The sequence below is a fragment of the Lissotriton vulgaris genome, chromosome 5 (genome assembly GCF_964263255.1).
Source record: "Lissotriton vulgaris chromosome 5, aLisVul1.2, whole genome shotgun sequence".
Lineage (NCBI taxonomy): Eukaryota > Metazoa > Chordata > Amphibia > Caudata > Salamandridae > Lissotriton > Lissotriton vulgaris.
This window is the reverse complement of record NC_141693.1, coordinates 1,467,273,644-1,467,289,911: the sequence shown is the minus strand read 5'-3', so window position 1 is coordinate 1,467,289,911 and position 16,268 is coordinate 1,467,273,644. Positions and strand designations below refer to the sequence as shown.

The 16,268-nt window shown below is 45.6% G+C and overlaps 1 protein-coding gene across 1 annotated transcript in view; it reads right to left on the bottom strand.

Annotated features, from left to right (window-relative positions):
- RAB7B (RAB7B, member RAS oncogene family) overlaps positions 1 to 16,268 on the bottom strand; it is a 169,951-nt gene that overhangs the window by 19,403 nt on the left and 134,280 nt on the right. Inside the window, exon 5 of the mRNA XM_086923424.1 lies at positions 10,799 to 10,924. Coding sequence (XP_086779550.1) covers positions 10,799 to 10,924 — 126 coding nt within the window. The remainder of the gene's footprint in view (positions 1 to 10,798; positions 10,925 to 16,268) is intronic.

Below are 16,268 nucleotides of genomic sequence, written 5' to 3'. Positions count from 1 at the left end.
CAAAGTCCCTCTCTGACTCCTGCCTGCTTCCCATTTCAATCTTATGTGCAACTGAAAGGCTACATTTGCTTCCACGGACTTCGGGTTCCATAATGCACTACCAAGTATTCACTAAGACCTGTAATCTGCTCTCTATGGAAGTAGTCCTGTTGTTCCTCAGCTCTGAATTATCTCCTCCAGGACTTGTGAGAGACTGGACTTGCACACACCTGTGGCCAGTCTTGTGCAGCCCAGTCACGTGACTCTGCCATTGGCTTCCTGGAACTGCTTATAAACTGCAATTTGCTGCAGCTCCTTGTTCGTGCATGGACGTTTGTTGCTCTGTGTACCAGACCACTTGTTCCTTGTTTTCCAGTCCAGTTCCTGCCTTGCTTCAGCCAATAACATGTGTCTTGTTCCTGTGCAGCCTGCTACAGATTATCCCAGCCCTGCTTCTACGTTTCTCCCTTTTTGTATGCCCTTTAGTGCAGCCCCTTTTCAATTGTTCCCAGTTTTTTCTTGCTAGTATTTGCCCTTTACTTATTCCTTTTACTTCTACCTTAGTTCTTGTATTTTTTCCTCAGTCTCCTCATTTTGCCAATACTTTGTTCCCTTTCTTTGTGGCTCTATTGTAATCTCTAGTTCCCTTGAAGATCCAGTCTCTTGATTGTTACAGTTCCTAGGAACCTTGTGCTGACTTGCATGTTCTCCAGTTTTCATATATACCTTGCTCCTGGCTATTTCCTACAGCTCTTAGGTTCCATTCTAGTGTTTGCTCTGTAGTTTCCTCTTGGCCTCTTGTGTCTGATAAGTGTACTATTTGGTCCTCACTTGTTTATAGGTGCATTCCTTTGTACAGGGGTAGCTCATGGTTTCCACAAGGCAATTCCTGCCAATCCTTTGTCTTGTGTTATATGTAGTCTTAACTGCCTTATCTGTGACACTGTGCCATTTCTATTTTTCTTAGGAATTTCCACTGTCGCCACCAGCAGGACCCATAAGGGTTTGTCTTGTCTTGTGTATGTAAGTCCAATCCTTGTTTGTGTCCTGGTGTCAAAAGTCATAATCAGATCTGCTGCCTTCTTTCTATGAAGATTGCATTGTGACTAAGAGTAATCTGCACAGAGGCATTGACATTCCCTGTTGCTATGGGAAGTTCTGAGTCTTACCTGTGTATAATCCTAGCTGTAACCCAGAGTGTTTGTCCATTATTAGTCCGTTCCCTGTTTGTTCATGCCAAGGTTGCTTGCCTTCTCTATCCCATTCCTGTGCTTTACTCTGTATCTGTTCTTTCCTGGTGTATGCCTTTGTCTGCTCCTCCACTTGGTATACTACATCTGTCAGGAGATATTCCTTGACCTTGTGGGGTGCTCCGCCCGGTGTCCCTGACACTCCTAGTCAATAATGTATTCCTCGGTGTCAGTATTTAGTAAGTGCTGTAAATACCTCATCACCATCCGGCCCACTCATAATCAGGGGGTGACTGGGGGTGAATGTTTTGCCAATGTGCAACATTCCGTCCATCACCTTGTGTGTTTTGCTGTTCACCCTATGTGGGAAGGGTATGCCCAGACGTGGGTCCCGTGCTCACTACGCAACTGGAGTCAAGCTATCCTGGCTGAAGAAGGCTGATAGCCAGAAACCGGTCCTAGGATGCTTGATTCCAGTCCAGGGAAGACTTGGCTTGGCAGTTTGGTCTGGACTGTTCCCATGAGGCACAAGGTCAAGACTGATTTGCATATGGCCATGTCTGAACTGGGGTGGCGTGGTGAGCAATATAACAATGGATTAAACCCAGATCTGTGACTAGGGGTGAATGTTTTGCCAATGTGCAACATTCCGTCCATCACCTTGTGTGCTTTGCTGTTCACCCTATGATGGAAGGGTATGCCGAGACGTGGGTCCCGTGCTCACTACGCCACTGGAGTCAAGCTATCCTGGCTAAAGACGGCTGATAGTCAAAAACCGATACTAGGATGCTTGATTCCGGTCCGGGGAAGACATGGCTTGGCAGTTCGGTCTGGACTGTTCCCATGAGGCACAGGGTCAAGACTGAGTTGCATATGGCCATGTCTGAACTGGGGTGGCGTGGTGAGCGAAATAACGATGGATTAATCCCAGATCTGTGACTGGGGGCGAATGTTTTGCCAATGTGCAACATTCCGTCCATCACCTTGTGTGTTTTGCTGTTCACCCTATGTGGGAAGGGTATGCCCAGACGTGGGTCCCGTGCTCACTACGCCACTGGAGTCAAGCTATCCTGGCTGAAGACGGCTGATGGCCAGAAACCGGTCCTAGGATGCTTGATTCCAGTCCAGGGAAGAAATGAAGGCTGATAGCCAGAAACCGGTCCTAGGATGCTTGATTCCGGTCCAGGGAAGACATGGCTTGGCAGTTCGGTCTGGACTGTTCTCATGAGGCACAGGGTCAAGACTGATTTGCATATGGCCATGTCTGAACTGGGGTGGCGTGGTGAGCAATATAACAATGGATTAAACCCAGATCTGTGACTAGGAGTGAATGTTTTGCCAATGTGCAACATTCCGTCCATCACCTTGTGTGCTTTGCTGTTCACCCTATGATGGAAGGGTATGCCGAGACGTGGGTCCCGTGCTCACTACGCCACTGGAGTCAAGCTATCCTGGCTAAAGACGGCTGATAGTCAAAAACCGATACTAGGATGCTTGATTCCGGTCCGGGGAAGACATGGCTTGGCAGTTCGGTCTGGACTGTTCCCATGAGGCACAGGGTCAAGACTGAGTTGCATATGGCCATGTCTGAACTCGGGTGGCGTGGTGAGCAAAATAAAGATGGATTAAACCCAGATCTGTGACTGGGGGTGAATGTTTTGCCAATGTGCAACATTCCGTCCATCACCTTGTCTGTTTTGCTGTTCACCCTATGTGGGAAGGGTATGCCCAGACGTGCGTCCCGTGCTCACTACGCCACTGGATTCAAGCTATCCTGGCTGAAGATGGCTGATAGCCTGAAACCAGTCCTAGGATGCTTGATTCCAGTCCAGGGAAGACATGGCTTGGCAGTTCGGTCTGGACTGTTCCCATGAGGCACAGGGTCAAGACTGATTTGCATATGGCCATGTCTGAACTGGGGTGGCGTGGTGAGCAAAATAACGATGAATTAAACCCAGATCTGAGACTAGGGGTGAATGTTTTGCCAATGTGCAACATTCCGTCCATCACCTTGTGTGTTTTGCTGTTCACCCTATGTGGGAAGGGTATGCCCAGACGTGGGCCCCGTGCTCACTACGCCACAGGAGTCAAGCTATCCTGGCTGAAGACGGTTGGTAGCCAGAAACTGGTCCTAGGATGCTTGATTCCGGTCCAGGGACGTCATGGCTTGGCAGTTCGGTCTGGACTGTTCCCATGAGGCACAGGGTCAAGACTGATTTGCATATGGCCATGTCTGAACTGGAGTGGCGTGGTGAGCAAAATATCGATGGATTAAACTCAGATCTGTGACTCAAGGTGAATGTTTTGCCAATGTGCAACATTCCTTCCATCACCTTGTGTGTTTTGCTGTCCACTCATAATCAGGACATTGTTGTTTATGTCGTTTTTAGATTAAATCCCATGACATTTCTGGGGCCTATGTATGTCCCCATTTGCCTAGAGCAGAAGTACAATTTGCAGCTTGTAAATTAGCATAGGTTGCCTAAGACATGTAACAGCAAGCATGAAACATAAAACCTTTACCAACCAGCATTTTCAACTTTCTCTGTTGGAGCCCTACTAGTGTGAATAAATACAATGTTCAAGGAGAGGAGTAGGAGACTTCAGCACTGTAGAACTTTGGTGAATAGCGTCTGATGTCAGTTAGTTGCTGAGTGATTTCCAGATGCAAACGCAAAGCAAACGTGTGGCCTACCTTCATCACGATATGTATGCAGGTTTACACTCTTTTGCTTAGTGCCATCTGAAAGAAACGCTAACAACAGTTGACTTACTTTTAGCTAACTAGTGTCTCTTGATAGTTGGGATATATAAACAAGCATTTGCAATGTAATAGGTCTCGCGTTTACGCAAGTTTGAGCTATTGGCATTGTAAATGACAATGCCTTTTATTTATGTTTTGGTTTTTAAAACATAAATAAAAGACATTGTTATTTACAATAGTATGAGAAGAGAGAGGAACCCCTTGAGAAGAACAAGGGAATTAGGGTATTAAACCTGAGTCAAAACAGATAGATTCCCTTGCGTTGTATACACAAATAGCTAAAAGTTAGCTATAACACAGAACAATTTTATATCACACACATTAAGAATATAAACAAAATTAATGTTAAAAGTATTTAACAGTTTATTATAGTATAAAAATAGCATACGGTACACTTGTAAATAATATCCAAAAACAGATTAAAAACAAATTTGAAATTCTGTGACCTGCACAAAAAATACAAGACAGACAAAACTAAATTGTAAAACGTGGGACTTGAGAATTTACAGAGCGTATATTCACAGTAGACTTTTCAAACAACCCTGGTGTTATAACCTTACAATCTTATGTACATCTGGGAGAGGTGCGTGAATTATACATGGACTTGCGTCGACGCGTTTCGGTGGTTGAACGTGTGAATAAGTACCACCTTTATCAAGACTGTTGTTTTCGTTGTCTGTCTCACAGATGGATCTTCATCGATCTCCTGTGGGTTTCCTGTACGTGAACTGTTCTGCAAATTATAGTGGCTGCGGTTCTTGAAATTAAAAGATAAAACCATCTGTGGTTTATTAATATAATTCCTATTCCCTTTGGAGATAAAAGTATTAGTTCGGGTCCATCAAAAAGTGGATACTTTAGTGCGACCAGACGACCTCTATAAATGACATGCGTCGTGTCGCGCTTCTCATCAGGTATATGCAGTTGACCTGAGTAAATCGCTCAGTTAGGGGGGATGGCTCAATCTTAAGATTATTTCTCAGAGGCGCGATGTGCTGCCTTGTCTTGGTTATTCGCTGGGGTATTTTTGGTCTTTTAGGTAAGAATATCCCCTGGTAGAGCAGTAGCGTAGCTTCGCTGTGGGTGTCTGGTCGCACTAAAGTATCCACTTTTTGATGGACCCGAACTAATACTTTTATCTCCAAAGGGAATAGGAATTATATTAATAAACCACAGATGGTTTTATCTTTTAATTTCAAGAACCGCAGCCACTATAATTTGCAGAACAGTTCACGTACAGGAAACCCACAGGAGATCGATGAAGATCCATCTGTGAGACAGACAACGAAAACAACAGTCTTGATAAAGGTGGTACTTATTCACACGTTCAACCACCGAAACGCGTCGACGCAAGTCCATGTATAATTCACGCACCTCTCCCAGATGTATATAAGATTGTAAGGTTATAACACCAGGGTTGTTTGAAAAGTCTACTGTGAATATACGCTCTGTAAATTCTCAAGTCCCACGTTTTACAATTTAGTTTTGTCTGTCTTGTATTTTTTGTGCAGGTCACAGAATTTCAAATTTGTTTTTAATCTGTTTTTGGATATTATTTACAAGTGTACCGTATGCTATTTTTATACTATAATAAACTGTTAAATACTTTTAACATTAATTTTGTTTATATTCTTAATGTGTGTGATATAAAATTGTTCTGTGTTATAGCTAACTTTTAGCTATTTGTGTATACAACGCAAGGGAATCTATCTGTTTTGACTATTGTTATTTACAATGCCAATAGCTTCAACTCACGTAAATGAGAGACCTATTGCATTACAAATGCTTGTTTCATCCCAGCTACTTGGCGCTGCCCTGCATGGGAATTATTACCTGGAGAATGACAATGCTGTCCAGAACTGCCCATTCCTTCCTGACTTCATTGACCTTGCATGGCCTCCACTTTTACCCTTACTTTATCAGTACCACAGAATCAATACTTCGAGGTTATTTTTTGCCCAAATATTTTTTTGGGGGGGACAGTGCCATAGATTTACAACAAAGTCTGTAAATCAAGGCCATTATACTAAAAGTCTTTGCTCATAGGCAGGACCACTGGAATAATACAAAATTGTGGCAGCTGCATTCTCGGAGTATTTCATATTTTCCACACTAGCCGTATGATTCAAATCTTCTGTATGAGTTACAGACATTGATTCTAGCTTACATGGATCAAAAGAGGCTTTAAAAAGTATCAGCCATGGTCCCCTGGGGGGACAGACGCTTTGCAAAGATTAACTGTCACCATTGTGTAGCTGACGGCTGTATTCGGGTGTTAGTGGGCTGCTAATGAGGAGAAATGTTTGCCCAGACAGTAATACTGTGTTGTAAAATGTCTAAATAGCAAAATATTGAGACAGAATGTGCCATATTACGCTGCAATATTGAACCTCTTCTGTGTCTGATCACGTTTCTCCCTCTCCAGTCCCTGCAGCACCTGTTCTGACCTGGGTCTCAGGCTCTACAACAGCTCTGCTGACCGGTTCTCTGGCTCTACAGCAGCTGTGCTGACCTGGTTCTCTGGCTCTACAGCAGCTCTGCAGACCTGGTTCTCTGGTTCTAGAGCAGCTCTGATGACCTGGTTCTCAGGCTCTAGAGCGGCTCTGCTGACCTGGTTATCTGGCTCTACAGCAGCTCTGTGGACATGGTTCTCTGGCTCTACAGCAGCTTGCTGACCTGTTTCCCTGGCTCTAGAGTGGCTCTGCTGACCTGGTCCTCTGGTTCTAGAGTGGCTCTGTTGACCCTGTTATCAGGCTCTAGAGTGGCTCTGCTGACCTAGTTCTCTGGCTCTAGGGCGGCTCTGCTGGTCTGGTTCTCTGGCTCTAGAGCGCTCTCCTGACCCGGGTTCTCTGACTCTAGAGCGGCTCTGCTGACCTGGTTCAAAGGCTCTACATCAGTTCTGCTGACCTGGTTCTCTGGCTCTACAGCAACTCTGCTGACCTGGGTCTCAGCCTCTACAACGGCTCTGCTGACCTGGTTCATTGGTTCTAGAGTGGCTCTGCTGGCTTTGTTCTCTGGCTCTAGAGCAGCTTTGCTGACCTGGTTCTCTGGCTCTAGAGCTGCTCTGCTGACCTGGTTCTCTGGCGGTACAGCGGCACTGCTGACCTTGGTCTCAGGCTCTACAATGGCTCTGCTGACCTGGTTCTCGGGCTCTACAGCAGCTCTGCAGACCTGGTTCTCTGGCTCTAGAGCGGCTCTGCTGTCCTGGTTTTCTGGCTCTAGAGCCGCTCTGCTGACCTGGTTCTACGGCGGCTCTGCTGACCTGGTTTTCTGGCTCTACAATGGCTCTGCTGGCCTGGTTCTCTGGCTCTAGAGCAGCTCGGCTGACCTGGTTCTCCGGCTCTAGAGCAGGTCTGCTGACCTGGTTCTCTGGCTCTAGAGCTGCTCTGCTGACCTGGTTCTCTGGCTCTAGGGCATCTCTGCTGACCTGGTTCTCTGGCTCTACAGCAACTCTGCTGACCTGGTTCTCTGGCTCTAAAGCAACTCTGCTGACCTGGTACACTGGCCTGGTTATCTGGCTCTACAACAGCTCAGCTGACCTGGTTCTCTGGCTCTAGAGCAGCTCTGCTGACCTAGTTCTCTGGCTCTACTACAGCCCTGCTGACCTGGTTCTCAGGCTCTACAGCCGTGCGCTAAACCCCGAATACAAATACCAGACAAGCTGTCGCCATTGGGGAAAAAGTATAGTGCTTACCGACTAATGAAGGAGACCGTGTAACGCCGCAATTAAAATATCCAGTCCTGATGGGCGGTCCCAAAAGGAGGCAGGGCGGTAACAAGGAGGGACTAAGAAGCTGATCTGGTTCTTTGGTTCAAGAGCGGCTCTGCTGACTGGTTCTATTGCTCTACAGCAGCTCAGCTGACCCAGGTTCTCAGGTTCTCAGGCTCTACAACGGCTCTGCTGACCTGGTACTCTGGCTCTACAGCAGCTGTGCTCACCTGGTTCTCTGGCTCTACAACAGAGCTGCTCTGCTGACCTGTTTCTCTGGCTCTACAGGAGCTCTGCAGACCTGGTTCTCTGGCTCTGGAGCGTCTCTGCTGTCCTGGTTCTCTGGCTCTACAGCAGCTTTGCTGACCTGGTTCTCTGGCTCTACAACAGAGCTGCTCTGCTGACCTGGTTCTCTGGCTCTACAGCAGCTCTGCAGACCTGGTTCTCTGGCTCTAGAGCGGCTCTGCTGTCCTGGGTGTCTGGCTCTACAGCAGCTCTGCTGACCTGGTTCTCTGGCTCTACAACAAACCTGCTCTGCTGACCTGGTTTTCTGGCTCTACAGCAGCCCTGCAGACCTGGTTCTCTGGCTCTAGAGTGGCTCTGCTGTCCTGGTTCTATGGCTCTACAGCAGCTCTGCTGACCTGGTTCGCTGGCTCTACAACAGATGTTTATGTTTATGTTTACAGATTTCTAGAGCGCATGGCTGCCCGTAAGCGTCCCAGCGCTAGTGATAAAATGAGCGAGAACAACAGAGGAAGGGTTTAAGGGAATAGCCAGGTGTTTAGGAGTCTGCGAAAGGAAAGGATATTGGGCTGAGCGCGAATGTCTAGTGGAAGCGAGTTCCACAGTTTGGAGGCATTATACGAGAAGAGACGGCCTCCTGATCGGGCCCTTTTGATCCTAGGTATTGAGGTCAGATGGAGGTGCGTGGATCGAAGCAATCTGTTGGTTTTATGGGGAACAATCAGGTATTTTAGAATGGGGGGGCGCCTTTCCGTGCAAAATGTTGTGAGTGGTACAAAGGGCTTTAAAATGTACTCTTTCCAGGATGGGAAGCCAGTGAAGTGACCTGAGGGCTGGTTTGGCAGAACAACGGTTGTTGGCGCCCGTAAGAATCCGGGCGGCAGTGTTTTGTACAACCTGTAGTTTGGCACTGCTGACCTGGTTTGCTGGCTCTAGAGTGACTCTGCTGACCTGGTTCTCTGGTTCTACAACAGCTCTGCTAACCTGGTTCTCTGGTTCTACAGCAGCTCTGCTGGCCTGGTTTTCTGGCTCTACAATGGCTCTGCTGGCCCGGTTCTCTGGCTCTACAGCAGCTCTACTGACCTGGTTCTCTGGCTCTAGAGCAGCTAGGCTGACATGCTTCTCTGGCTCTGGAGCAGCTCTGCTGATCTGGTTCTCTGGCTCTACAACAGCTCTGCTGACCTGGTTCTCTGGCTCTACAGCAGCTCTGCTGACCTGCTTCTCTGGCTCTAGAGCAGCTCTGCTGACCTGGCTCTCTGGCTCTACAACGGCTCTGCTGACCTGGTTATCTGGCTCTCAACGACTCTGCTGGCCTTGTTCTCTGGCTCTAGAGCAGCTCTGCTGACCTGGTTCTCTGGCTCTACATCGGCTCTGCTGACCTGGTTCTTTCGGCTCCAGAGCAGCTCTGCTAACCTGGTTCTCTGGCTCTCCAACGGCTCTGCTGGCCTGGTTCTCTGGCTCTAGAGCAGCTCTGCAGACCTGGTTCTCGGGCTCTACAACGGCTCTGCTGACCTGGTTCTCTGGCTCTACATCAGCTCTGCTGACCTGGTTCTCTGGCACTATAGCAGGCAGCTCTGCTGACCTGATTCTCTGGGTCTACAACGGCTCTGCTGACCTGGTTCTTAGGCTCTACAGCCGTGCAGTAAAGCCCTGAATACAAATACCAGACAAGCTGTTGCTATTGTGAAATAAATATAGTGCTTACCAACTAAGGAAGGAGACAGTGTTACGCCGCAAGTAAAAGATACAGTCATGATGGGCGGTCCAAAAGGCGACAGAGCGGTAACAAGGAGGGACTAAGAAGCCTCATTATAAATCGGAAGCCAGCATTTACCATGGACGAGGACGCCAGCCAATGAAAAATATGGGTAGGGCTTCCGCACCGCTTCTAAAACATACCTTAATACAGCATGCCTCGCAAAACGACAGCGCATGCGCTGCAATGCTAGGCTCGACCTAAAAATGTGACATCTGCATAAACTAGAAGACTATTAGGACCACAGTCATCAGTGTGTTATTTGTTTTTTGTGCAAGATGCTGCAGTACCTACAATAAAAATCTGTAAGGATCTTTAAAGGATCAACATATTCTCACAATCTGAACTTTTTAACACTTATTATTTTCAGATATGCATGGCTAGATGTTTTAGAGTTTGCTTTTAGGTGCAAATGTTTAACATGAGTCACACGTTTGATCTAAAAATTCTCTCCTTGCAGTTTTATCCTCTCTATACACTTTTACCTCTGTCAACCCACGAGAGTTCCATTTTTTTCACTGACAACAGAGTGGAAAGTGGGGAGATGTGAAATTGGCATCTAGCAATGACATTTATGTGAAGTTTAGTTAACTTACAGTTACATATTTTAAAAACAAGTATGATTTTATACCATACACTGTGACTCATAGGGAAATGTGAATATGGAAAACATGTAGGGTTAAAACACGTCACCCCCAAGATAACCTATAGAATGGGAATTTTTCAGAAATGTAAAGTGTGGGTGAATTTTCTGAAAAACTTGGATCCAAAGTTTGGAAATTTTAAGCATGTCACATTTGAGACTTTAAACAAAAATTCATATACACCTAGCTGCTGTATCCTTCTCACTGTATGAGATATGCCATATCAGCCCATCTCTGTGTGCCCAGATTTCATATGCACTGTCGGCTGGAGAGCAGAGATTGATCTAGTCTGCCTGCCTCAATGAACACATCTCCAGTCTGAAAATTGTTCTTGGTTGAAATTGCAAAACCAAAATATCTTCAAACTTTTAGATTCTCAGATGATGGAGCTTAGCAATAACCATAGCATCCATTATCTACAACAACAGGATAATAGTCATCAGAATTTAAACATTATAATGTAATGAATTCCTTATTTTAAATGGTTAGAAACTCAATTTCCTCCACACTCACCCTCTGAAACGCGTTCATCGCTAGTTTTTCAAAGGCCTGGTCCACGTTGAGATCATTTTTAGCACTCACTTCAAAATAAGATGCGTCTCTTTCTTTGCACCATGACAAGGCTTGCTCCTTCGACACCTGCAGGATTTGTTTTTAAAAGATAGGAAACAACATTTTACAAGTTTGATTGTGTCTGCATCAGTGATTACTTAGTAAAATAGCATAAAAGTGCCATTGCTCTCGTCTGGAGGCAGCTTGCACCAGCCCATTTATCTTGTTGGCACCAGCTAAATCAGAACCAACCACTAACCATGAAAGTGGGGAGAGGATGTGGTGTAATGGCCAGAGTTGTCGACTTCAGAGCTGGGGAACCAGGTTCGAGTCTTAGTGTCAGCTCAACATCATGTAATTCTGGGTAAATCAATTGATCTCCCTTTGCCTATCATAAAATGGATGTGTCCTTAACTGGTGCTCATGAAAAGAGCTGGTGTTGATGATTAGTGCCGGTGCTGAGCACCGGAAACTACTGCCTCAAATTAAGCACTGGGCATTACTTATCACTATCTGAAGTTAAGTTCCCTTCTTAATCTTTATAAAATCACACTCTAAATTTCTTAATTTTACGTTGTTGTTGAAAACAATGTGACTACAATTTATTCAGCCGGAGGCAAAACTCTGCTAACCAGCATGTCCCCTATAAAACTTCCTTCAGGAGGCCCCATGCCTAGCCAAAGGCCTCTGTAGGTTCAAGAGTATGAAGCCAACCCTTGTGGGCCACCATTGCCACCCACTGCTCGTGTGCATACTCTTCAAGACCAACTGCATCATCTACAACAGTGGCTCTTTACCTTTTGATTTCTGTGGACCGTCACTTAAGCATAACTAGAAACTGGGGACCAACACTGAATTATTACTGGAATCTGGGGACCCCCACTGAGTCACTACTGGAAGCTGGAGACCACGGTCTATGCATTTATGATGATTTGAACCACAAAGCAATATATAAAGAATACAGAAACAAGCATTCATTTAACAAATACACATATAATTAAATAATTTCATTAATTCACAAATAAATATAAAGAATAATAATAATAATAATCTTTAATGGGAAGGTTGGAGCTTTTCTAAATTCAATTGAGGTCACTCATCGTCCATTCTACAATCTGTTTGATGCACTTGCACTGCTCTTTCAAAACAGTTGCAGACCCCCAGGGGTACCCGGACCACAGGTTAAGTTCCAATGATCACTGATGCAGTCTCAGTGAAGGAACCCCAGCCTTGACTCCTGACAAGGTCAATACCTCAAAGAATAAATTATATGTACTAAAACTGCATGCTTCTTGTGACCATCTTAGTGTCTTGTTACTTTTCATATTCCTTAACTGTGAGTTCTCCTTCCAAGGCGCCTTTCCATTGGCTTCTGGAAGCTCCTACGACAGTGTATAGTGCTGCTTAGCTTGTACCGTATAATAAGAACATGGCCCGTCTCCCTGCCCCATGTGTCAGTATCACCTGTAGGGTGTTGTTAGTAGATGGCTCAACCTCTCTCTGCCCCATGAATTCCTAACCGCTGCTGATGAGGCATTGTGTGTGAGAAAGTGGCTTGTGCCCAGTTGCAAGAAGTCTGCGAGGTTATCATATGAATGTAGAGTTCCACTGGAGAATAAATCTCCCACCACCAGTTCTCATGCCTCTGTCCATATCTGATGACTATAATGTCTAGATAGTCGTTTAAATTCAGGGAAAGGCCAAAGGGGGATCCCCAGAGTATTAAACTCCAGAAGCCCCAAATAATTCCCCAAGCCTACCCAGCACTGTCTAGTTACTTGCACAGCATTTGGGCACCCCTCTGGTACAGATGTAGTACCCAGGGCCACCTCATACATTGAAATGGGGCCCAGTGTTTAACTACGTTTTATCCGAATGTTGCCTAAATCTGGGGCCAGACATTGCATTGGCCACTGGAGATGACCTGCTAAATAATAGGCCTTATGTTTCACAGCGCCCAAACCATCCTTATCTAAAGGCCTCATAAAGTTTATGGAGAGCTACTCTCTTCCTGTCTGTGCCACATATCAGTTGGCTAAGTAGAGTATTGATCTCATTGGAAAGTTTTATGGGCAACAATACAGTTAAGGACGCAAAGTAGTAGAAGATGTTTGGGAGCAGTAATATCTCGCTGTTGCAACACGTCCCTTGGGGAGGTAACAGGAGATCTCACCATTAGTTACGTGAGTGCCTAGCAGCCGTTAGGACTCGACCAATATTCTCACAAACTAAGCATGGCATGCGTGTAGACTTCTACACCGAGATACCGAAAAGTGTTGATCTCCTATATCACATGAATGTGTCACGTTGCCAGCCACTCAGGTCTAACCATAGAGTGCAGTGGAAATAGGCAAGATGTGATCCAATAAACTCTTAGTCCATTTATCTAGCCAAAGGTCTCCAGTAGTGTCATCAACTTCTTCAGAGAAGATTCACGGTACTGCAGATACAATAAAGTGTCATCAGCATACATGAACATGATGTGTCTTTTGTGAGATAATGCAATGCCCCAATCTCTTTCTTTAATGAAGACCATATAGCCCAAGGGCTTCTTCGCCAGAGCAAAGGGCAGATATGACAATGTGCACCTCTGTCTAGTGCCACTCTCAACGGACCATTGTTTTAACACTGTATATCTTGCGTGCACTCTGGCCAACAGTTGCATGTATAATAATGTTAGCCATCTGAGGATTTTGGGTCGGAACCCCTTTTTTGTGGCACTGCAATGAAGTGGGACCACAAAGGGTGTCAAATGCTTTTTTTAAGTCAGTTGAAAGAATGACCGGAGTTGTGGTACCCTGAGGTGTCTGATCGATCACATCAAACAGTCTCCATAGGTTAAGGTAGGTGTTCCATTCTGGGATAGCCCCACATCGGTCTGAGTGCACCAGATACATCAGTAGGTCCTGTATTCTAGTGATCAACTATTGACCCAGAATTTTCCCGTCTGTACTGACCTCCCATCAGTGGGATCTTGTCCCTGCTTCTGTTAAACCACTAGCACAGCCTCAATCACATTCAGGTAATGCCACTTTGTCAAACGCCCCGGTACACATGGCTAACAGGTGTAATTCCAGTTGTGTGTTGCATGTGGAGTGAAAGTCTGCGGGGATAGCATTCGACCCAGATACCTTGCCCATTGGTAATTGTGTGATGGGGTCCTCTAAGCTGTCAACCAGTCTAGTGTGAAGCATGGAAGTGGAAGACCATCTAAATGGCGCGACATATACACTTCCTCATCCCCTGAAGGGTGGGTGTAGAAGCAGGTATAGTAAGCAACATTAATGTCAGACTGGCCATGTTGAAGCATGTATGCGCAATCTCAGACCACACAATTCGGGGTCGTAACGGTCTCTGATTGCAGCAACCATGCTAATAGCCGCCTGCCCTGTCTACCTCATCTTGGTGCTTGGCCACATATTCCTAATAATTTCTGGGACGCAATTGCCAAGATGCTTGATGAATTGTCTCTTCACAGCTTCTAAACTTGGAAGGACAGAGGCAGCGGATATCTCAGTCCTGCATTTCATTTTTGGGAGATTGAATCTCATCCTGCAACATTTTATTAACCCCATATGTCGTCTGGATAGAGAGTCCCTGGATGACCACTTTAAAAGCATCCCATTTGGTCCCTTGCTGTTGAGTGGAGGCACTCTTTTCAATTAATTACTTAGGTATATGTTTCCCTACCAGTCTATGGAAGGGTGTGTCATGGAGTGCCTCCAGTAGTAACCGCCAACTGGGGACCCAAGAGCAGGGTCAGGTCCACTTTAATGGCAACCACAGCGGGTTTTGATCTGATCCTATCTGCCCCGGGTACTCTGCTGCATCAACCAGTATTGGTGTATATTTATCTCCTAGGAATACATCAAGGTGGGTATAAACAGTGTGAACCGGGAAGTAAAACGAAAAATCGTGGTTGTGGAGATGAAGCCTCCTCCAAACATCCAAGAGCTGCAGCCAACCTGAAAATCTAGTAGCTAGCAATGAAACTGGGGATCCCCGAATTGGAGGATTGGATTTATCCCTCGTACAGTTATGTACCATATGAAAGTCGACCCAGAGAGACAGGCCAGTGGGGAATACCGTAGGCAGAGGGGACCCAAACCATCCAGAAAAGCCACCTGGACAACATTTGATGCATAGACACTTGCAGGTACCAGATGTCTACGATCTAGAGTCCCCTCCGGAACTGTGTGTCTGCCCTACGGGTCTATAAGGGAGCAATAGCCCACAAAGGGGTCTCCTGATGCTATCCTTAGTAGAGTACCCCTCGAGTAGGCGCAGTATGTTGTTACGTATAATTGCACATGCAACTTCTTCTTCAACGTATTTAATTCCAGCACAGTCATGTGAACCTCCTGTAAGCATGCAATGTACATTTCTTGTCTCTTCAAAAAAGAAGACACATTGGGCCAGATGCATCAAGCATCCATTTTGCGATTCCTTATTAGCGAAAAATAAGGAATCGCTAATAAGGAATAGCAAAATGGAATGCATCAAGCAATCACTATAAAAATAGCGATTCCTTAGAATTCCTTAATTGCGACTCGCAAATTGCGAGTCGCAATTAATGAATACCTCCCCATTAATTCCTATGGGCCTAGAGGCCCATAGGAATGAATGGGAAGACAATCTCAATTTGTGAATCGCAATTAGCGATTCGCAAATTGAGATTGCGAGTTCAAGGGTGCAGGGGTGTCCAAAGGACACCCTGTTACACCCCTGAATGTGATCTGTGCATATATGTTGCGCACACACATGCCCTTAGGGCATGTGTGTGCGCAACATGAAACTGTGAAAAATGCACAAAGGTGCATATTTCAAAGTTTTTGCAAATTACCATGAAGTTGTACTTCGTGGTAATTTGCGTGCCCTATTAGCGAATTCGCTATTTTTGATACTTTTAGGAATCTCAATTTGAGATTCCTTAAATGCAAACAATCGCAATTTAGCGAATTCTCTATTTGCGATTTTTGCATTTGGGATGATGCATCCCAAATGCAAAAATTGCACTCGCAAAGGGCCAGATTCTGAGAATCTGGCCCTTTTGCGAGCGCATTTCACTTGATGCATCTGGCCCATACAGCCTGATTCATCAACGGGCCGTTTTGCGAGCCCCTAATAGCGAATCATAGCGATTCGCTATTGAGGACTCGCAAAACGGTAATCATGTAGGAATCGCATAATAAAATGCGATTCCTACTGATTCCTTGTTTGCGATTAGCAAATTGCTAATCGCAAATAAGGAATATCTCGCCATTCATTCCTATGGGCCAAAAGGCAAATAAGATTGCGATTTGAAGGGTGCCAGGGGTGTCCACAGGACACCCTGTAGCACCCCTCAAATGAAATTTCACACAGGTGTTGCACACACACATGTCCAAAGGTGTGTAAAATGCATTTTTCTGAGTTTTCGCAATTTACTGCG